The sequence below is a fragment of the Penicillium roqueforti genome (genome assembly GCF_015533775.1).
Source record: "Penicillium roqueforti strain LCP96 04111 chromosome Unknown scaffold_15, whole genome shotgun sequence".
Lineage (NCBI taxonomy): Eukaryota > Fungi > Ascomycota > Eurotiomycetes > Eurotiales > Aspergillaceae > Penicillium > Penicillium roqueforti.
In genome coordinates, this window is record NW_024067579.1 from 91026 (window position 1) to 111723 (window position 20698).

At 49.7% G+C, this 20698-nt stretch overlaps 11 protein-coding genes across 11 annotated transcripts; 6 read left to right on the forward strand and 5 right to left on the reverse strand.

Annotated features, from left to right (window-relative positions):
* Nucleotides 1–985: 985 nt before the first annotated feature.
* Nucleotides 986–2437, reverse strand: LCP9604111_5892 (cation diffusion facilitator family transporter; the record flags this gene model as incomplete). Its single annotated transcript, XM_039073752.1, has 2 exons — nt 986–1227; nt 1291–2437. The coding sequence occupies 2 exons, from the start codon at nt 2435–2437 to the stop codon at nt 986–988; spliced, it is 1389 nt and encodes a 462-aa protein (XP_038927927.1).
* A 739-nt stretch (nt 2438–3176) lies between these two features.
* LCP9604111_5893 (uncharacterized protein) lies at nt 3177–4683 on the forward strand (the record flags this gene model as incomplete). The annotated part of the gene is made up of 2 exons (XM_039073753.1): nt 3177–3873; nt 3935–4683. The coding sequence occupies 2 exons, from the start codon at nt 3177–3179 to the stop codon at nt 4681–4683; spliced, it is 1446 nt and encodes a 481-aa protein (XP_038927928.1).
* Nucleotides 4684–5822: 1139 nt separating this feature from the next.
* LCP9604111_5894 (L-lactate dehydrogenase) lies at nt 5823–6867 on the reverse strand (the record flags this gene model as incomplete). The annotated part of the gene is made up of 2 exons (XM_039073754.1): nt 5823–6752; nt 6808–6867. The coding sequence occupies 2 exons, from the start codon at nt 6865–6867 to the stop codon at nt 5823–5825; spliced, it is 990 nt and encodes a 329-aa protein (XP_038927929.1).
* A 458-nt stretch (nt 6868–7325) lies between these two features.
* On the forward strand, nt 7326–8321 carry LCP9604111_5895 (2-hydroxyacid dehydrogenase; the record flags this gene model as incomplete). Its single annotated transcript, XM_039073755.1, has 1 exon — nt 7326–8321. The coding sequence occupies one exon, from the start codon at nt 7326–7328 to the stop codon at nt 8319–8321; it is 996 nt and encodes a 331-aa protein (XP_038927930.1).
* Nucleotides 8322–9057: 736 nt separating this feature from the next.
* Nucleotides 9058–10737, forward strand: LCP9604111_5896 (alpha-keto acid decarboxylase family protein; the record flags this gene model as incomplete). The annotated part of the gene is made up of 1 exon (XM_039073756.1): nt 9058–10737. The coding sequence occupies one exon, from the start codon at nt 9058–9060 to the stop codon at nt 10735–10737; it is 1680 nt and encodes a 559-aa protein (XP_038927931.1).
* Nucleotides 10738–12031: 1294 nt separating this feature from the next.
* Nucleotides 12032–12467, forward strand: LCP9604111_5897 (uncharacterized protein; the record flags this gene model as incomplete). Its single annotated transcript, XM_039073757.1, has 2 exons — nt 12032–12214; nt 12291–12467. 2 exons carry the CDS (start codon nt 12032–12034, stop codon nt 12465–12467), a joined length of 360 nt encoding a protein of 119 aa, XP_038927932.1.
* Nucleotides 12468–13050: 583 nt separating this feature from the next.
* Nucleotides 13051–13715, forward strand: LCP9604111_5898 (uncharacterized protein; the record flags this gene model as incomplete). Its single annotated transcript, XM_039073758.1, has 4 exons — nt 13051–13099; nt 13149–13321; nt 13381–13512; nt 13563–13715. 4 exons carry the CDS (start codon nt 13051–13053, stop codon nt 13713–13715), a joined length of 507 nt encoding a protein of 168 aa, XP_038927933.1.
* Nucleotides 13716–13932: 217 nt separating this feature from the next.
* Nucleotides 13933–14721, reverse strand: LCP9604111_5899 (uncharacterized protein; the record flags this gene model as incomplete). Its single annotated transcript, XM_039073759.1, has 1 exon — nt 13933–14721. The coding sequence occupies one exon, from the start codon at nt 14719–14721 to the stop codon at nt 13933–13935; it is 789 nt and encodes a 262-aa protein (XP_038927934.1).
* A 406-nt stretch (nt 14722–15127) lies between these two features.
* LCP9604111_5900 (CAZyme family AA16) lies at nt 15128–16087 on the reverse strand (the record flags this gene model as incomplete). Its single annotated transcript, XM_039073762.1, has 1 exon — nt 15128–16087. One exon carries the CDS (start codon nt 16085–16087, stop codon nt 15128–15130), a length of 960 nt encoding a protein of 319 aa, XP_038927935.1.
* Nucleotides 16088–17238: 1151 nt separating this feature from the next.
* On the reverse strand, nt 17239–18264 carry LCP9604111_5901 (NADP-dependent oxidoreductase; the record flags this gene model as incomplete). The annotated part of the gene is made up of 1 exon (XM_039073763.1): nt 17239–18264. The coding sequence occupies one exon, from the start codon at nt 18262–18264 to the stop codon at nt 17239–17241; it is 1026 nt and encodes a 341-aa protein (XP_038927936.1).
* A 769-nt stretch (nt 18265–19033) lies between these two features.
* Nucleotides 19034–20506, forward strand: LCP9604111_5902 (class I SAM-dependent methyltransferase; the record flags this gene model as incomplete). Its single annotated transcript, XM_039073764.1, has 9 exons — nt 19034–19075; nt 19123–19169; nt 19217–19303; nt 19353–19394; nt 19451–19564; nt 19615–19640; nt 19697–19883; nt 19939–20367; nt 20419–20506. The coding sequence occupies 9 exons, from the start codon at nt 19034–19036 to the stop codon at nt 20504–20506; spliced, it is 1062 nt and encodes a 353-aa protein (XP_038927937.1).
* Between the last annotated feature and the right edge of the window lie 192 nt (nt 20507–20698).

Below are 20698 nucleotides of genomic sequence, written 5' to 3' on the forward strand. Positions count from 1 at the left end.
CACCCCCCCCCCCCCACCCCCCCCCCCCCCCCACCCCCCCCCCCCCCCCCCCCCCCCCCCCCCCCCCCCCCCCCCCCCCCCCCCCCCCCCCCCCCCACCCCACCCCCCCCCCCCCCCCCCCCCCCCCCCCCCCCCCCCCCCCCCCCCCCCCCCCCGCGCCGCCGGGAGTAATCATATCAAAGAAAGAAGGAACAACAAACACAGAGGGCTATCTCCGTGAAAAAGTTCCAAAAAGTGGGTTGGAGATGAAGACAATGTGGGCAGCAGCTGGACAGTCCGTATCCACAGAGGTCAGTCGGAGTACGTGACTGGTAGAGCATTGTTACCTCCTCGGACATGCTTCGTGCCACAACCTAACCTGATATCCACAGAGACCAAAGTCAAAAGAATAAGACCACTCCAGGAACGAGGTGTAGTGCGGACCTAGAGTGGTACGAAGAAGGAAGAAAAAAGGAAGAGGAAGAGGGGGGAGGGGGTTGGGTTTTATACCCTGGGGGTGGTGACTCAAGGCAATGGGGGAAACTGCGGTTGGTGACGATTTTTGACCAAAAGGGAAAGCACCCATGAGATAATCACATGTGCACATATCACATGGTTGGAGACTTCAGGCTGTGTTCCATCATATTCTCACCCAAATAGCTCTACAGCCAGTTTTTCCTAGTCGCTTGGGAACTATCAGTAACTGCTAATCGTCGACATTCTGACAGTCAATGCTTGGTTTATTAAAACTGTTCATCGGGCTGTCCCTCAAAGAGACCATTGGACACTGACCAATGCCGACGAGGGCCCAAAGAAGATATGGAAAGGCACTATATTCTACAGTTACTGTATGGTTTCCCGGGGAACTTTATTCATTGCGCAATAAAACAAGAAACAGCCTAATCGTACTCTTCCGAATAGAATAACACAGGACCTGAAGAACTTGAAGATAATTGAAGGAGGGTGGACTTCGTGTTAAAGCTGTCCAAATTGTCAAGCAAACTTTTTAGAGCTCCTTTTTCACGGAATGCTCAGGCTTATGGGTGGTCTCGTAGTCAACATGCACATAGGCACGCTCAACGTCGGGAAGCGACTCCAGCTTAATCTGGAGCTCTTCAGCAACGTCGTGGGTAGCACGTAGGGATGCCTCCGCGTCCATGACGACATCCACCTCGACCAGCAGGCGAGGGCCAGAGGTGTATGCACGGACGGTGTCGATGGCAGTGATGACAGGAGAGTGGGTCATGGCTGAAAGAGATGTTAGTGAATGCTTTATCAAGAGCTAGAAGAACCGAAAGGGAATAAACATACCGATATACGTGATGAGTTGCTGCATCTTGGTGTCGGCAGTAACGCCGACGAGCAACTGGAACTCGCCATAGGCGGAGTGCAGCCACAGCCCACTGACCAGCACGGACAGAATGATAGCACCCATGGGATCGATCCACCAACGCAGCTTACTACCACCGACGGAAGTCAGAATACCGAACCCGTTGATGAACAGATCGTTGCGGTGATCCTCCCACAGAATGCGGATCTGGGAGACCTGGTTGCGCAGGGCCCAACAGTAAAAGAAGAGGGCTAGTTTGGTGGCAAAGGCGACAGCGACGGCAATGATGGAGGGCAGGTGGAAAGACTGGGTTTCTTCCTCGGAGCCCGCTGCCAGTTCGCGAATAGAGAAGGCGATGATGATGAAAGAGACCGAGGTCATAAGGAAGCAGAAGCAGATGTTGCCCGCGGTTTCAATGCGGGCCTTTCCAGCGGGGAACTTCCGTGGATCAACGCGATTGACGGCCTTGTTGCACAGCAGAAGGGTCATGTTGGACATGGGGTCGAAGACGGCGTCGGCCATTGTGGTAAACAGAGAGAGCGATCCGGACGAAACGGCACCGTACACCTGAATGACCGAGAGAATGATGTTCGCGGCAAAACTACCGTAGACAGCAATCCGGTACTTGAGACGGTTGTCGACGCTCAGCTCGCGGGCAGCACGTCGGTGCTCCTCGACGGGTTTCAGCATGCGCTCGATGTTTTCATTTTGGGACTCGTAAAACCCCTGTAGCTTCTTGGTGACGAAGGCTTGCTTTCCAAGACGGGCAGTGTCTCCCACTATGTCTCCCACTCTCCGGCCTTTGTTCGCAGTGGTGGAATCCCGTTTCCGCGAGGTATTGGCCTTCATCTGTCGGATCTCATCCTCGGTCTTTAGCTTCGAGGCCAATTGGAACGGATCGCTTTCAGAGGTGTAACGTGGCGGCAGGCTTTCTTCATCACTGGAACTACCAGTTCGGTGTTGGTGAATGGTGGTGAGCTCATGCTCAAGGGCGGTGGTGGTCCCTTCGTTGATGGCTAGTGGAGGCATTCTGTCACTCCGGTGTGACGGTGAACCGCTATGAGTATGATGCAAGTGTTGGAAGGCATGAGGATGGTTTGAGAGACTGTGGCGTAGATGTTCCTCCATGATGAATGAATTGAATGGGATGAATTGGTGAATAGGACTTGAGATGAAAGAAACTCTTCATACCAGGGAAATAATTCCAAGATTCCCCTGTGGCTGAGCTTATCTGATGCCCCACCATAGCTTCTTGGCACCTCGCTGTCGGGGTGGATGTATCACGGTCGCTGGGGTCGGCACCCCATCACCAGAATTCCTAATTGTGACCCAATAAACACCCTTTTGAATACTCTAGAATTTTATTGCTCATAAAATGGCAGCCGTGAAAAAAAATCGGACGGAAATCCGAGCTCCACGAGTTCAGACGCTAAATCCATAATGTTTGCTCACGTGATAAATCACGTGGTCAAACTCCCCAGCCTCCCCCTTCTTCCATCCTCTGGGCATCTCTTCACCTGCTCCACCTTCTCCTCCACCAACCATCATCCTCATCACCATCATCACCATCATCACCATCATCATCATCCCGTAAAGGAAGTACTGTTCTTTGCCGTCCTTGTCGCCAGTCCTGCCATTCCTGTGTTCTCATAGGACTCTCCGATTTCACTTGTTGACTTCGGATTGGGCATGTGCTCGTGGCCAGGCCGCAAAAGCTTTACCACTTTGCTCTTCTCTTCTTCTTCTTTTCATCATTCATTCTACATTTCACGCGAGTCAGGGCTGCTCAATACTATTTGAAAGCCCGGGTGGGAGGGTTTCTCGATTCTTCGAGGGTCTTCCTGTTTAATCCAGCGAATATCGCACAATGACCACCAGATCGTCAAACCCGCTCTGGGTCCTGCAGAAGACAGTCCTTGTTTACACACCCGATTTCAAGGCTTGTTGTTCTGCTCGCCTTCGTATTGCCCACGATAAAACCGCCAACCGAGGATCTATCTCCCTTCGGTTTACGGCAGAGCTTGCTAACTTGAGCGGCAGATCACAGGTGCTGACGTTGAATATCCCACCAGAAATAGTCGAAAAATGTGAATTAGCCCGGATAAGCAACGTCGGCCTCTGTTCATCTGATTTGCTCCCCAAGCTCCCGGCGCCCGTGACCAACCTTTCGGCCGTCTCAACACTGAGTCTGATACTCAATAAGACTGGTCGTTTTCTTTGTCCATCTGGGGTAGAGTCTTTAAGTCCAGCCAATCAAGAAGACTTAGATCTTGACGCATTTGCGAAGATCTGTCAATCTACATCTCTTCGTCTACACTTTTCCAAACGACAATTCGTGGAAAAAGAACTTAATCAGCTAGAATTTTTCTCGGGTGCTCTCCGGAGTCTTCAGGCAGAGCATTTTGACTACGCTCGGCATGGCGTGGTGCAGAAAGATTGGCCCTTCAGTTTGTTGCTCGATCCACCCCCGTATTCTGAGGAGCGGGTCTCCGACCGGGTGAAGCAGGTGGATCCACCCCTGTATTCTGAGCAGTCTGAGCAGGCGGTTGGAAAACGGCCCAGAGGTATCTTGTCACTTCTTATCGTCTGTAATTTGTCATTCAATGGCTCATTAATAGTATCTAGACCTATGGTCAATGTCACCTGACGATGAAAGACGAAAAAGACTGCTCCTTACATCCCCTGAACCACTAGGCTCTCCCACGGAAGTCAATACACCGAGTACTACACACTCCCCGTCGGCCTCAATCCGTCCCACGTACTTTACGCATACTTCCTCCCCTGGCCGCACAAAGCGTAACAGACTTGCGCGCCTTGAAGATGAACTTCGTGGTGCTTCCGATGACTGGATCCGCCAACTTTTAATCCGATTAGGACGGGAACATCTGCTGGCCACACCACAAGATGTAGACAGTGACCGGCCATCCGAGTCTGAGAAAGTTAGATTTGCCAATGTTGGGATGATGGAGAGCCACCTTAAACAATATGTCGATGAAATGATTGAGCGCCGTCTCAAATCACATATTGTCGACGAGATTGTCGATAGAGCCGTGAGCGAGTGTCGTGAACAGATCTTCGACGAATGCAAAATGCATGAAGCCGGACTGGGTGAAAAGGTCGACGACGCTAACTCCGAGATACACAATACGGCCAATGAGTGTATGAAGGAAATAGAAGCACAAGCGCAAAAGCACATGGGCGACATAGAAGAACACGCGCAACAGTACATGAATGATATCGAGGATCAGGGAGTCGAGATCGAAATGTCCGCGGAGAAAAATGCCGCCAAGCTCAAGCGCTGGTTCAATTCTGCCCAGTCCCTACTTGATAGCAAGTCCGAGCCGGGCACGAAGGCTAGACGCATTTCCATTTGATTTGGTACTTATCTTTCTTAGGATCGTCGTCGTGCACTTAGATTTTTTATTAGTCTGGAAAGGTAGGTGATGAACGTATTTCTAAACGAGCAGGCCTGCCAAATTTGGTCCTGGGTGCTTAATTACTATATTTACGCTAAGATGCGGGGGTCAGATGAGTTGATTCTTACGGAGTAATGCTTAACAGAATTATATATCGGGCACAACACAACGCAGTCACTATCGCGGTCCCCGACCCCTTCTACACATACCCACCGACCACATTTGGGGTGTAAAAATGCAATGTGCAGTACAAGTGGCTAGAAATTGCTGCGGGGGACAATTTTTGTATGGGGGTGGGCCGTGCACGACCATTTCACCATACAAAGTGGGCCACTTTCTCCAAAAGCTGAGTGACATTTCGACAATCGGCTCAGCGAACTGGCGAATCCTGAAATTTAAAGCTGCAGCCCTGTCAACGCAGCTTTCTGTATTAGACACACGCGACTTGAATTTTGCCATGATCAACTCTCAAGACAGGTTCTAGTCCGAAGGCCAGAACTACTGCGGCAACGAAGGTCGATATGATGTTACTGGTGTCGCCTTTACACTCTACGAGCTCATCACGAACGATACTTCCTTCTCGGATATCCCCTACTGGGATCGACATATAGACATGGTGCAAAGTATTGAATGGATCGTCAATCGCGAACTTGATTCTTGACGTATCGAAGTTTCGCAACTTCTTGAGCGAATGGGTAGCAACGCGAAGATCCGACGGGGATATGGAAAGGTATCTCAAAGCACCACAGCGATTTATATGGCCGGACCTACCAACATCGCCCGACCACGATGTACCATTCGAGATAGGCACAACCTAGAATGGAAAGCCACACTGGATGACTGGCCACCGGTCTAGATTCACCGCAATGGAGATGGGGCAATATTGCTTTCGCTGGGAGAGGCCACCACGGAGCCGCTCGTCACTCGAGGCTGGAAATAGTGTATAGTCGATCAGAATACTGGACTGCGAAATGAAGATACTTTCAAATGATTGGCTTCAATCTTGTGTACTCATTACCTAGTCCCGTGGCTGTCAAAGAGTGGGACCACACGGTAAAATGATCCCATAGTTCATAAAATATTCTGGCATCCTGACATTATGACTTCAAAGATTCTATGCTAGATTTGATAGTGTGTGCCGACTTTTCCAGCTCCCGACTTTCTTCTTCAGACAGCTTGATGTCGATAACATGGTGGGCCCCGGTTCGGTTTACCTTTTTCGGCATGCTCAACGCGATTTCACTCACGCCTGCAAAGGTTCCAGCCGTTGACACAGTCATAAGCGTGTTCTCATTCCTGAGTATAGTCTCCACGATCCTCACCAAGCCAGCAGAGATACCATAGTCCGTCATGCCTTTCAGCTTGATTATCTCATAAGCAGCATTCCTGGTGTCTTGGAATGATTGTTTCATGATATCCTTTGCATCCTGACCAGCCTGCTGGGAAAACTCCGCCAACGGGATACCTGATATATTGGCCCGCGACCACACTGGCAATTCGCTATCACCATGCTCCCCAACAACGTCTGCATGAATGTTACTCGGGTCAACATCCAATCGTCGGCCTAGAGTGTCGCGCAAGCGTGCGGTGTCCAGAACGGTACCGGACCCGATCACGCGGCTCGGCGGGAACCCAGACAATTTCCAGCTCAGGAAGGTCAAGACATCGACTGGGTTACTCGCTATAAGAAGGATGGTGGACGGGGCCATTTGCGTGACTTTTGGAACAATGTCCTCGATGATTTTGGCATTGATCCGTAAGAGATCCAACCGCGACTGTCCGGGCTTCTGGTTTGCGCCAGCTGTGATTATGACAATCGCTGCCTCAGAGCAGTCTTCAAGATCACCAAGTGTGATCTTGGTCTGGTGTGAGAAGGGAGCTGCATGGTTCAAGTCCATTACTTCTCCTTCGGCCTTGCGTCGATTAAGGTCGATCAGGACGATTTCGGCTGCGAGACCACTCAGAAGAAGAGCGTAAGCGGTAGAAGCCCCGACATTGCCTGCGCCGACGATGGCGATTTTGACCGGCTTTTGTAATCAGTATGGGTTCAATGCATTTATCAAGTGAGGCTTCAAAACTAACATGGAGATCGATGGCAATTGTAGGCTTCTTTGAAGAATTTCGGGCTGAATTGGATTGCATTGTGTGTAGAGCTTTGTTTTGATTGCTTGCTGATTGCTTTCTGATTTGACTATTAGATATGATATCAATCGCGACTATTTATAGTCAAACCTCCTCCGTAGATCGAACTTGCCCCTGAAGTGAAACGAGTCAACACGTCACATAATTGAAGCTCTAGAATCCATAGAGCTTCTCAATTGTGTCATGTACAGACGCATGACGAAACAAATATTTTTGCCACGGCATGATCTTGCTCATTGACTTTGTTTTCGTCGATCAAAATGGCTGATATCTATGGAGTTTACTCGGTATATCCTGTTCCGTCTCGGCCGACGTGGCTGAAGAGATCCAAGGTAGATGAACTGAACTTGCAATTACACAGACGGTTATAAAAAAGTCGATACGCATCCAAGAAAGATGAAGCAGTCTCATGAGAACTCCCTTCGAAACCTCAATTGAACATTACAAAAGCCGTTAAAATGAGAATCGCCGTGTTCAGTGCCCAGCCCTATGACAAGGCATCGCTGGATCAGTCTAACCAGGCATTCAAGCATGAGATCACCTATCACGAGGCAGGTCTAAGCGAGAAGACTGCTCTTCTGGCCTCGGGCTTCCCAGCCATCTGCGTGTTCGTCAACGACCAGATCAACGCCAATGTGATTCACAAGCTGGCGGAGCATGGCACTCGGTTGATAGCCCTCCGATGCGCGGGATTCAACAACGTGGATCTCGCTGCTGCCAAAAAGGCGGGGATCACGGTGGTGCGCGTCCCTGCATATTCACCCAATGCAGTGGCGGAATACACACTCGGGCTGGTTCTTTGTCTAGAACGGAAAATCCACAAAGCCTGGCTACGCGTTCGGGAGGAAAACTTTGCACTCAATGGCCTTCTCGGTACAGACCTCTACGGTCGGACGATCGGAATTGTTGGTGCTGGTCGGATCGGCTCGTTGGTCGCTCGATCTTTCCGCGCCGGCCTTGGTTGTGAAGTTCTTGCGTGCGATATCGTTCAGAATCCTGAGCTGGTTTCCATCGGCGTCAAGTACGTGAGCAAGGAAGAGCTACTTCGACAAGCTGATGTCATTTGTCTACATTGTCCTTTGACGCCAGACACTCGGCATCTGCTTAACTCGGATACTCTTCGGATCACCAAGCCAGGTGTCACCATAGTCAATACCGGCCGCGGGGCATTGATTGATTTTGTCGCTCTGCTTGACGGACTGGAAAGTGGGCATGTCGGGGGTGCAGCGCTGGACGTTTATGAATACGAAAAGCCGCTGTTCTTCCGCGATTTATCTGAGCAGATAGTTTCAGACCACACCTTCCGGCGGCTGATCACCCTCCCCAATGTTATCGTTACAGGTCATCAGGCGTTCTTTTCCCGTCAAGCTCTTGAGTCGATCGCCAACACAACGCTTTCAAGCGTTGGTCAATTCGAAAAGAACGGTCAAGTGGAGAAAAGCGTGACGCTCTGAGTTAGTTCAGTGTGAACTTGACGCGGACTAGATTCAGCCCTGTCATTTACTTGTCTATTTACTTCGTGGATCTTTATGAACTAAAAGTTGTTTCATAATATACAAGATCAAATCCAAAAAAATATCGTCTACCCAGATAAATGCCTCCAGATGCTCTAGCACAGTTTAAAAGCCATAATACAACAAACAAATATGGATCTTAAACATTTCCAGTCCCATCAAACTAATACCAAAATACCTTGGAGAATGAAGCCGTAGATCTCTCATAGGAGGTTGTACATCGAAAATCGCCACATAGCTCACTATCCTTGGAACGTCTTCGGCCGAATCAGACGTTTTCGGTGCTGCATCACACCACGTGTAGACGTCAAAGAAACTTTATACCAATGAGCTTCAGCTTGGAACTGCGGTTGACGGCGGTGCTGGAGAGGTTCACTTACATCGGTGGCTAGCTATATCCCTCAGCCTTACCACGTCATAGACAACTATAAGCGGAAGCACAATGTGTATAGTCAGGCTCTTAATCATGCGTGTCAGAGCATATGACATGTATGATTCACGATTGTTCTAGATCGAGATAATAGGGAGCTCTAGAACATTGTACTTGGCAGCTTGTGCCGCGAAACAGATTTAAATACTGTGCCTTGAACGCGGGCACAATTCTATTATCAAGTCAATCCATATTATTTTTCAATTATTTTCTACAATATCACGAACCTGTTCACCATAAATCACCATGACTACAGTCGGAAGCTATCTAGCCACCCGACTGGCTCAGATTGGTATCGAGAGGCACTTCGTAGTGCCGGGTGACTATAACTTGATCCTGTTGGACAAACTGCAACAGGAACCCAGTCTAAACGAGATCAACTGCACAAATGAATTGAACTGCTCCATGGCCGCTGAAGGCTACGCACGAGCCAAGGGCGTCGCTGCATGTGTCGTCACCTACAGCGTCGGTGCTTTCTCAGCTTTCAACGGCATTGGGAGTGCCTATGGTGAAAACCTCCCTGTCATTCTCATCAGTGGTTCACCCAACACCAATGATTCAGGTGACTTCAACCTACTTCACCACACGCTCGGGACTCATGACTTTGAGTATCAGTTGCAAATGGCGAAAAAGATCACGGTCGCTGCGGTTTCAATTCGTCGCGCCTTGGATGCGCCGAAACTGATCGACTTTACCATCCGCAAAGCACTCCGTACTAAGAAACCTGTATACATCGAGATTCCTACAAATTTGTCCAACCAACCGTGTGCGCCCCCGGGACCACCGTCGGTCATCTTGGAGCCTCTCCATAGTGACCCTGCCGTTCTGAAGGAGGCTGTTCACAAGACAGCCACCTTTTTGTCACAAAAAAGTAAGATTACGATCTTGGTTGGTCCAAAAGTCAGGTCTGCCAAAGCCGAGGGCGCTCTCCGAGACTTTGCGGAAGCATTGGGCTGCGCGGTGGCAGTGATGCCTAGTGCCAAGTCATTCTTTCCGGAGAATCATCCCCAGTTCGCTGGAGTTTACTGGGGTCTCGCCAGCACGCTGGGTGCTGAGTCCATCGTGGACTGGTCCGACGTGATCGTCTGCGTTGGAACAGTCTTTACCGACTATAGCACTGTCGGCTGGACGAGCGAGCCGACCGATTCCATACGCGTGACGGCCGACGTTGACCAGGTTCAGCTCCCGGGAGCAGAATACTCTCGCGTCTACTTGAAAGAGTTTCTGTCTGGACTGTCACATCTGGTGAAGAAAGACCCGGCAACAATGCTGGAATATAAACGGTTGAGCCCAGCCGAGCCAAGTCTGACTGCCAGTCATACGAATGAAAAGCTCACACGAAAGGAGATGTGTCTGCAGATCCAGAATATCGTCACCTCGAAGACAACCCTCTTTGCTGATACCGGCGATGCTTGGTTCGATGCTATTAAAATGCGGCTTCCCGAAGGAACCAGATTGGAGGTTGAGATGCAATGGGGTCACATTGGATGGTCCATCCCCGCATCCCTTGGCTATGCCGTTGGGCACCCCGATAGGCAAGTGATCACGCTGGTCGGGGATGGGTCATTCCAAATGACAGCGCAGGAAGTATCGCAACTGACCAGACTGCGCATTCCCGTTACTATATTCCTCATCAACAACATTGGATACACCATTGAGGTCGAGATTCATGATGGGATTTACAACAACATCAAGAACTGGGACTATGCCGCGTTCGTAGAGTCGTTCAATGCGAAAGATGGGCATGGCCGCGGTTTCCGCGCCACCACTACAGGAGAGCTTCGTGCGGCTATCGAAGCAGCGAAAAAGAACCGACACGGACCGACTCTAATTGAGTGTGCCATCGACCGTGACGACTGCAGCAAGGAGTTGATTAGCTGGGGCCATTTCGTGGCTGCAGCTAATGGTCGTGCTCCCAAGGCATAGGAATTTTTGATGCGTTATTTGTCATAATTTGTATTCGTCATTAATATGGCTGAGTACACGAAGTATACTTTCCTAATCTGGCAGAAAATGAATGTTACCACGTCTTGTCTTCTAGAGCTACTCCGTATGGCTTCCTTCCTTGGTAAGTGTTTCTGCCGCGCTATTCCCTTTTTAGAAAGTGACATCATGGCGGTGTGGACTCGACTTGAACGCGAACCTCGTAAACCAACCCCCTTCTTCCGCATTGCATCAGAACCTACCCTGAAAATGGAAGAGCAAATTCGACAGATCCGTGGGCATATCAAGAGTCAGATTCCAGACACCATCAACGACTTCCTCGAAACGGTTGGAACAACAACAATACGAATACTTGGCGACACTCGACATTGGAGATTAGCCGAGTTCCATACGCCGATTTGCGTCAACGGTCGAGGATTCGGTTCGTGTAAGCCAGCCGAACGCTGAAACTTGTTTCCTCGCCGTGAACATATACCCACAGAAGCACTCTTATTCGTGCTCTTATTCGTGCTCGATGTCAACAATGTCGACTATATCTATGAGACTGCCCACAATGGCATGACCACAATACCAGTCTATGATCTTCGCTTGTCGAAGAGTAGAATCAGCAATTCTCAGAGAAGGAACGCTAGAGGCTAATATTGCTAATACCTAGCAATAATGCACAATGGGCACGGGCATGACCCTTGCCTTTGGTTGACGATTACAACGACGTTGTCCTCCGATACAAAACCCCCGCAACCTTTTGTCTCGATGACTTGACCAAGATGCTCCTGACCCAGAGGAAAGAGTATTCCAGCACTATTCAAGCACTATTCAAGCATAGTGGGTCTTCTCGATATATTCACATGGGGGTGTTATGAGGCAAGATAGTGGTGCTGTGTCACCCGAGATCTGACCTCGAAGACAGATTCTAGAAAGATTTTCATTTTAGAAGCATCAGCTTGGCGTGAGAAAAAGCTTTGCAAACCTCTTTGGTCTGGTATGATGACACTTATGCTTTAAATCAATTTCCATCGCAAACTGTTCTTTGTGGAGAAATCGATTATCAAAGAAGCACTGAGTACGGTACAGTAGGTCGTTGAGTGCATTTGGTCTTGGTCGAAAGCCCAAAGGGTCAACTCACGTGCAGCAGCACCAGCTATAAATGACAATCAATCTCCTTTCATCTCTCTCCCACTACTCACTTTCTCCATCTACCAAACATTATTCCCAACCACAGCTCTGTTCTCAGACAGCTCTTACTCAATCCACCTTCAAGTTTGCTATTATCGACATGGCTAAAGAGTCAACCACCCCTAAGGCCAAGGCGACCAAACCGGTCAAGATAGGAGGAATTGCAAAGCGAACTCCGGTCAAAGCCTCTCCTGCCAAAGCCTCCCCTGCCAGGATCTCGCTCGCTATCATTGATAAGGACGTGATCTTCTTGTGGAAATGTATCAAGACTAGCAGCATGAAGGCAAGTGTCTCAGATATCTTGATATGTCTGATTAAACACACTATAGCATGTCAATACTGACTAGGTTGTCTTACAGATTGACTGGAATGCTGTCGCCAAAGAGACGGGCAAGTCGACTTCAACCTTGCAGAAGCAGTTCTCGCGACTTAACCAGAAGCTTGAGAAGAATGTTAAAGTTGCCGCCCCCGATGCTTCCTCCGACAAAGATGCCAATGAGGATGTTATGGTTGGCGCATCTAAAGATTCTGACTAGATGGATCGTGATTTCGGCGGCAATGCAGAGGTGACGCGACGAGGGAAGACAGGCTCGGTATAGGAGTTTTGCGTGGTCATTTTCCTCGTGATTTTCACTACCGCCTCATTTACTTTTCTTCAATTTCTTATTCTCTTTCTTGGGTCAACATGTGCCCCTCGGTATTTTTACTTGTGACGGCAGCATCTTGGCGAAGATGACTGTGACGGTCTGAGAGCCTTCTTAATCCAATGAACTTTATAAATTTATTTTACCCTAAATTTCATAGAGAACACTAGTAAATGTTGGCTGGTAAACAAGGTCTTAAGACATTCAAAGTGACATTGAAGTTGTTACAGTATAAGAGCCATCTAAGGTACCCATGAATCGGACAATCCATGTCCAACTACGTCCTCCGATGTCCAAGTATGTCCAAGTATAAGCCCTGACACGTCCAACTTGAACAATCCAGCCATAAGATGACCTCATTCCTGCATATTCGTCCGAGCCCCTCACCTGGGCATTTATTTACCCCGCCCCTTCCAGCTCAACAATCTACATACTTCCCACCTTACCCCGAATCATCTAATCCATCTAATTCATCATGTCCAACCCCTATTTCGATATCGAATACACCTCGCCCAAGGGCCAGGGTAAGTACACCCCCCTATCTCATCCCAGCGACGCTAACACGCGTACTAGTGGAGAATTGGGGCCGAATTGAGTTCAAACTTTATGACGACGTCGTCCCCAAGACCGCGACCAACTTCCGCGCCCTCGCGACAGGCGAAAAGGGCTTCGGCTATGCGGGCTCTGCTTTCCACCGCGTGATTGCCGGGTTCATGGCGCAGGGTGGTGACTTTACTCGTGGAAATGTCAGTCACGGTATCTCCAGGGAAATCTGAGCTCCAGCTAATCTTCACTTTCTTCTCAGGGAACGGGCGGCAAGTCTATCTACGGCGAGAAGTTTGCGGATGAGAACTTCCAGACCAAGCATACTAAGGGTGGATTGCTCTCCATGGCAAATGCGGGACCTAATACCAATGGTTCTCAGTTCTTCATCACTGTAAGTTGGAAATGAAATTGATGGGAGATGTCTTGTTCTGACTGGATTAGTTTGTGAAAACTCCTCACTTGGATGGTAAGCACGTTGTCTTCGGAGAGGTTGTCTCTGGTCAGGATATTCTCGAGAAGATGGAGAGCAAGAGCTTGGATCGGTCTGGAAAGACTGATGGTACCATTAAGATTGCTGCTTCGGGAACAGTCTAAGCTATTATTTGGAATGTGCTCTCTTCTATCTACACTTACTGGGTAGTAAGGCGGATGTGAACTCGTCCATCGTCTCATCGATCTATGCATGCCATATTTTTTTCAAGACTTCCATCAAGTTAGATAGAATGAATACTAAAATTCCCGGCAAATACCATTGCCAAAACCATGCAACATCAGAAAGAATCAGTAATAATACTATACACACAAGTATAAATCACTTCACAGCAACCAAAAACAACCGCGGATACTTCAACAACACCCTCCCATCAAACGAAACGGGATAAGCAGCCCGCAAGCGCCTCAAATAATCCGCCAAAAACGCCTCCTCCTCCCCATCCACCAACGGCTCCAAAAACGGCCTCAACCCCGTCCCCTTAACCCACTCAATAATCGCCTCATGGCTCTCCAGCGAATGATAATAACTCGTCTCAAAAACATCAACCCGACTACAAACCGGCTTCAGCAGATCATACAGCTCCTGCGGCGACTGAAACCCATCTCTCTGCACCCCAGCCAGTTTCTCCTTCCACGGACCCTCAGCAGCAGTCTCACGCATGAGCAGATGCGACGGCTCGTTCAGATTATGCGGTACCTGGAGCGCGAAAACCGCGCCCTCTTGCTGCGGCTGTAGCAGCCGTTTAATGACCGCGATGCGGTCATCCGCTTTCAGCCAGTGGAACACCGCGTTCGAGAAAAAGAGGTCGACTGGCGTGGCTGGGTCGGGCGTGTACGTGGACAGGTCTGCGATTTGGAAGTCATGGTCTGGGAGGACTTTCTTTGCGCGCTTGATCATGTCCGGTGATGAGTCTAGCCCTGTTATTGTTGCTGATGGGTATTGGGTTGCTAGTACTGTTGTTGAGTTGCCTGGGCCGCAGCCTAGGTCGATTATTCTCCTTGGGGCTGTTAGGGGCACGTGCGATAGGAGATCGCGGGCGGGCTGGGTGCGCTCGTTTTCGAATTTGAGGTATTGGTTTGCGCTCCAGTCTTTGGTTTGTTGGGTCATTGTTGTGGTGAAGTGTCTGTAGACTGGTCTTGGGATTGGGATTCTTGTAGAGTGGGTGAGTAATCTCGTTGCTGTGGGATTCAGGCGACAAGGCATTGTTTTGATGGTATTAAATACTAGAAGATGTTTGGCTGTATGGGCAATATTTGTCTTTATATTGATATCTCGTGTTTAATGGGGTGAATCAGGAAGTGGCGATGTCGGATGTTCGGTGATCGCTCCGATATCGCTATGAACAGCGTTGCATTAAAATCCAGAACGATGAAGGAAGCTGGTAAATCCGACATCCAATTACCGATATATCTAGCTACTAGCTAACATATGAGGTACAGATAGATAAGATGAACATGATGTGCGACACTACGCTGCCCGCTTTTTAGTGGACCGAGGTTCGCGCCTTCCGCATTTAATTACCCACCAAGTTGCCCAACAAGGACTCAATCCAGGATAGGACATCTGCAGCACTACCAGTGGGGATAGATACGGCCGAGGTAGTAGCGGAGGCATCAGCGCTGGTAGTAGGGACTTGCGCCGCAGCAGAAGTAGTCGATTGACGGACAGTGGTGGCGAAAGTAGTAGGCTGGGCCGCAACCGTGGTGGTGGAAGTAGTAGGCTGAGCAGCAACTGTGATGGAGGGCGTTGTAGACTGAACAGCGGCCGTGGTAGGGGTTTCAACAACAGCAGCAGTTGGGGTGGTAGTGGCGGCAACCACCGTAGAGCTGGAGGTCGACGAGATCGACGAGGTTGATGAGGTGGACGAGGTGGACGCAACCGCCGAGCTACCAGATCCACCGAGAGTGAAGTCGATACACGACTCGTAGGTCTGGTCGATTGATTCTGCGTACCAGTACCACTGCAACACACAGTCACCGGCGGTGGCACACTGGCTTCCAAGATCGTCGGGGATAGTGACGCTGAAGCTGGTCTCGTTGGCAGTGACGCCGGTGGCTACGGACGCATAGACATCCCAGGAGATTAGGGGACTGCCAATGACAGTGTTGGAAGAAGTCTGGACGACAGAGACATTGGCCACACCGGTGTGCGGGGCGCGAATATCAACAGTGAAGGCGACTTCCTCTCCTGCCGTGTACGACTGGATGTTGGCCTGGTTGTCGGCGAACTTGTAGCCCTTGCACAGCCAGATGTCACACTCGGCGGCGTTGTAGTCGGTCTGGGTGGCGGCAACTTGTAGCTCGCCTTGGATGTTGCCGTACTTGTCGGACTCCTGGTTGGACAGAACTTGCTGACCACACGCGGCTCCCATTGCAGTACCGGGCTCGCGGGCTGCCGGGCTGGTGACGAAGCCATGGGCGTTGACCAAGGAGATGATACTGGCGAAAGCCAGGGCGGGGGTGAAAGACTTCATGTTTAGTGAATTGGGATGTCGGGAAGTGAATGAAAATAATCGGTAAACCGGACCGATGAATGAATGTATACTTGATGAACGAGAGTCTGCACGGTCTCAAACCGGAGAAAATGAATGTGAATGTGAATGGAATTCAAAAAAGACTGACCAGCATGCTGAACTGGTCTTGCCACGCTGCTATGTCGCTGCTTATATAGTGGACATATTCAAAAGGAGGTCTACCTGAGCTGCGACATTAATCAACTAGAAACAGTAGCTTACCACTTACCAGAGGCATCATGAACAGCGATGAGGCCTGGATCCATGATGTATCATACTGAAACACATCGGATATACTCAAGGGACAGCGCTCCCCCACCGGAAGGGACTGGTCAGACTGGCGGCAAGCACAGGGCAATATGGCCTCGGGTTCGGGTGTATATTGAACCCGACTGGATGATCATCTAGAGACGAGATGTTCCTAAGGCTAGGGTTTCCAAGCCTGGCTCCACGCGCCGAACAGGGATGCGCCGGGTTTCACGTTGATGGAGACCTCAGGGCTGCCAATGGCGGGTGGTGACAGGTGAGACATGGAGTTTTATGGATGCTTGAAGTTGATTAAAGACGTGGAGATGGAAGAATAAACATGACTTGGCAGTTCTCTTCGGACGATTTTCCAATTCCATTCCAGAATTCTCCCGGGTAGTCCACTTGGTGCTTTGGAAATCGAACTAGATCCGATGAAACTAAATAGGAAGTTCATGAGCTGTCAAGGATGTCACAGTCAAAGATCATCTGATATTTGCTGCCCAAGCCTTTAGCATTGGACATTCTCGCATATGCAATACCTTGTACGCAATGCCTCCGAGTGAATAGCCTCAGCTAATCCCTTACAGGAGACGGAGTATTGTGAAGTTTGAAGTTATTAGCGTCGGCTTGCCGAAATTCCACCAATCATGACACCGGAGTATTTTATAGAGCTGATTGGCATTTTCCCCTACCTAAGTGGCTCTTGGATACTGGTCTCTTACTCTGTGCGATATGCTTCGATGGAAAATGATAGACAATCAAACAACATTCCCTATATACTCCCACCACCCGTGACCGAGCCATCCTTCCTCGTGTCTCGTGTATGGCAACAGTGCTGAAGAAACATCAGTCCACCTCAGCTCCTAGCGATTCAATGAAAGATCAAAGACAATCTTGCCCTTCGCATGCCCCTCATCCATTCTCTTGAATGCCTCTTCATACTGCTCAAAAGGCCAGACGCTATCCACCAATCCCCGACACAGCCCCTTCTCAAGCAACTTCGAAACCTCCTCTAACTGTCTCCTCACAGGCTGCATGATAAAGAACACATCTTTCACACCTTCACCTTTAAAACCCTCTGGACAGACCTGCAGAGGTGGCTGATAGATACTCAGCACAACACCATCATCCTTAACAGTCCACCACGCATCCTGAAGAGCCTTCCCCCCGATACAATCAACAACAACATCCACCTTATTAGAAGGTAACTGCGTAGCCCACTCCTTCACATCCACAACTTGATAATCAAGCACCTCCTTCGCACCAAGAGACTTCACAAATTCCACATTCCGAGGGCCACATGTCCCAACCACCTCCGCACCAAGTAGCGTGGCCAACTGCACGAGCCAAATGCCCACACCACCAGAAGCAGCAGTGACAAGAATTCTCTTTCCAGACCAGGCAACTTTAGCAGCCTCAAAACTCATCTCTCCCTCATTTGCACCGGTACCAAGAGCATGAACAAAAAGAATCTGCCAAGCCGTCTGCGCAGAGACAGGAACTGCAGCAGCCTGGACCCAGCTTAGGCCCGTAGGCTTATGAGCCAGCTCATCCGTAACGGCGATGGAATACTCGCGCGCATTTCCTGGCCGGCTATAGTTTGTGCGTGCGTACACTTCATCACCGGGCTGGAAGGGCGAGTCGTCCGGTCCTGAGATGACGATTCCCGCCATGTCTGGACATGGGATTAGAGTGCGCTCTGTTGGTGGAGGGAAGTTCTTTGGCCAGAGGAGCTCGCCGGCGCAAGGGCTGCAGGCTTTTATTTGGATGAGGTGCTCTCCCTGTGCGTGGTTTGGAGTTGGGAGGGGTGTATTTGTTATGGTGAGGGTTTTAGAGGCGGCGGTTTTTTGGATGATGCTGAACATTTTGGAGGGAAGGGAGTCTGACATGTTTGGAATTCGAAACGTTGTTATTCAATGAGGAATGTGCTGGTGGTGTTTCGTTCTTGGGCTATATAGTTCAAATGTTGAGGCGTCATCCGGCCGGATATCCCGCATAGGCTAATTGATAGCCTATCTTGGTACTTGGAGAATATATCCTAATGTTGCACTAAATTGGAACTCAACTAACCTAAATTCCCGTATTTCTCGTATCGGAAACTATAGCTACGAATCATAAATGCCCGTCATATTCCCTCTCTTCGACAAAATTGTAAAATACTACAATATAGGGGGGAGATGGAAGATAGACAACATCAACTATAGAGCGGTAGATATCCTTTTGACGATTTTAGTGAATATGTATGATATTATTCCCGTTTGAGACAACGAGGTGGGCTCACTAGGCCAAGCGGAATTCTCAGCAGGATTTCCGTGAAGAATACACACTTTACATTGACTCTTCCTATTGGTAGACAAGAGTACTTTTGCAATTCCGCATGCGAGTACCCAGGCGACATCCAATCCGAGGGCTCATATCAGTCGGAAGAGATTTCCACCCCACAATGCCACACATCCCAGCCCACAGTTCAAGCCTATGGCAGCGGATTTTCGACGATTGCATTGCCTAATCTGGCCTGTGACATGCACGAGCGGGATGCCATGTGCTCCTGCCATGTGGTCCAATGCTTTTCGATCCAGTAGCTCCGTCGAGCAGGTTCCGGATTCTCGCTCTCGACTTTGATCGTCTACTCTGCTTTTTCTCTGAAAACACTCTACAATGGATAGAATACATACTGAGCCCGAGGATGATATCGCCGTGGTATGTATACTTCTTATCTCTTTGATTTATGTTTCTGACAATGTTAGGATCCCACGACCCATATCACGACCGTTTACGGCGATGACTGGCAATCGTGAGTCTTATCTCTGTGCCTATATGGAGATCTCTCACACAATCCAGGGAAACCACTTCGATCGGCTCCTCGCTTTATCGCGGGTTAGAGGAGAATGGCCGGCGATATCAAACATTGAGCAACAAGGAATATCTGTACGCGTTGGCTTCCGAATCGAGGTATTGCCTGCTTACTTCCTGCCAGGATTCCATCGGATGAGAAGCAGTTCGATTGTTACGAAGCTGGGTATGTGGAATTCTCTTACATATGGTCTTTGTTCAAATGGTAACTGATTATTGCAGCCACTTGGTAGCCCTCGTCATGGACTCAGACCAAGAGAACCCGCTCTTCCGGTCGCCTGTTAAAGACCCCAAAAACATCCTCGACCTTGGAACAGGTCTGGGTAACTGGGCCATGTATGTGGACCTTTCATTTTCATAAAGGATCACTACTCACCCTCTTCTAGCGATGTAGCCGACATGTTCCCAACAAGTAAGTCCGGAGCCCCGGTCCAATTCACCATATCAACATACTAACCAAAACCCCAGCCACTGTCCGCGGAGTCGACCTCTTCCCACCACCAGTAACATGGATGCCACCAAACTGCATCCTAGAAGTCGACAACATCGCCGAAGAATGGACCTGGAACGAACCTCAAGACCTAATTCACATGCGCATCATGATCGGATCCTTCAGCGACGCAGAATGGAAACGCGTCTACAAGCAATGCTACGAGTAAGCGCACTTTCATCCCCATCCCCAGCTCCCATAACTAACCCGACCCCACCAGCAACATCACCCCAGGCGGCTGGATCGAGCAACTAGAAGCAAGCCCCTACATCGAATGCGACGACGACAGCCTACCAGCAGACAGCGTCCTCCGCAGCTGGGGCCCATCGCTATCCGCATGCGGCAAGCGGGCCGGTCGCCCGCTAGAAACAATCGATACAATGCAAGACGCTCTCCGCGAGACTGGGTTCGTGGATATCCGTCAGAAAGAATACAAGTGGCCCATTGGCCCCTGGGCCCGAGACCAGAAATACAAAGAGGCTGGCACGGTCAACTACCAGCATTGGATGTCCGGTATGGAGGGCTGGGCTATGTGGTTGCTGTGTAAATTCGGGGCGCCGCAGCCTTGGTCGCAGGAGGAGGTTATTGTTTATGTTGCGAAGCTGAGGGCGGAGCTTAAGAATCCTCGCTATCATATTTATCAGCGCGCGTATGTTTTCCCTTCCTTGCTTCTTGTGGGTGTGGGCTGATTTTTATACAGGCGACGTGTGTGGGCGAGGAAGCCTTTACCTGAGCAGGGAGCTCAGGCGGAGACTAGTGAGAGTGTTACTATCAAGACTGAGCAGTGAGAGGATATTTCGTTGTTGGGGTAAGTGAAATAGGTTGTAGGATGACATGTCTGATATGGCGAGTTGATTGGAATGGCTGGACGCAGCCAGCCTTGGATTGGCGTCTTGTGCTTTTTGGACTCTTTGTAGGTGCTGTCTATGACTTCCTACCAATGCATTCGATCTTTTGCACATACACATGATAGAGGGACA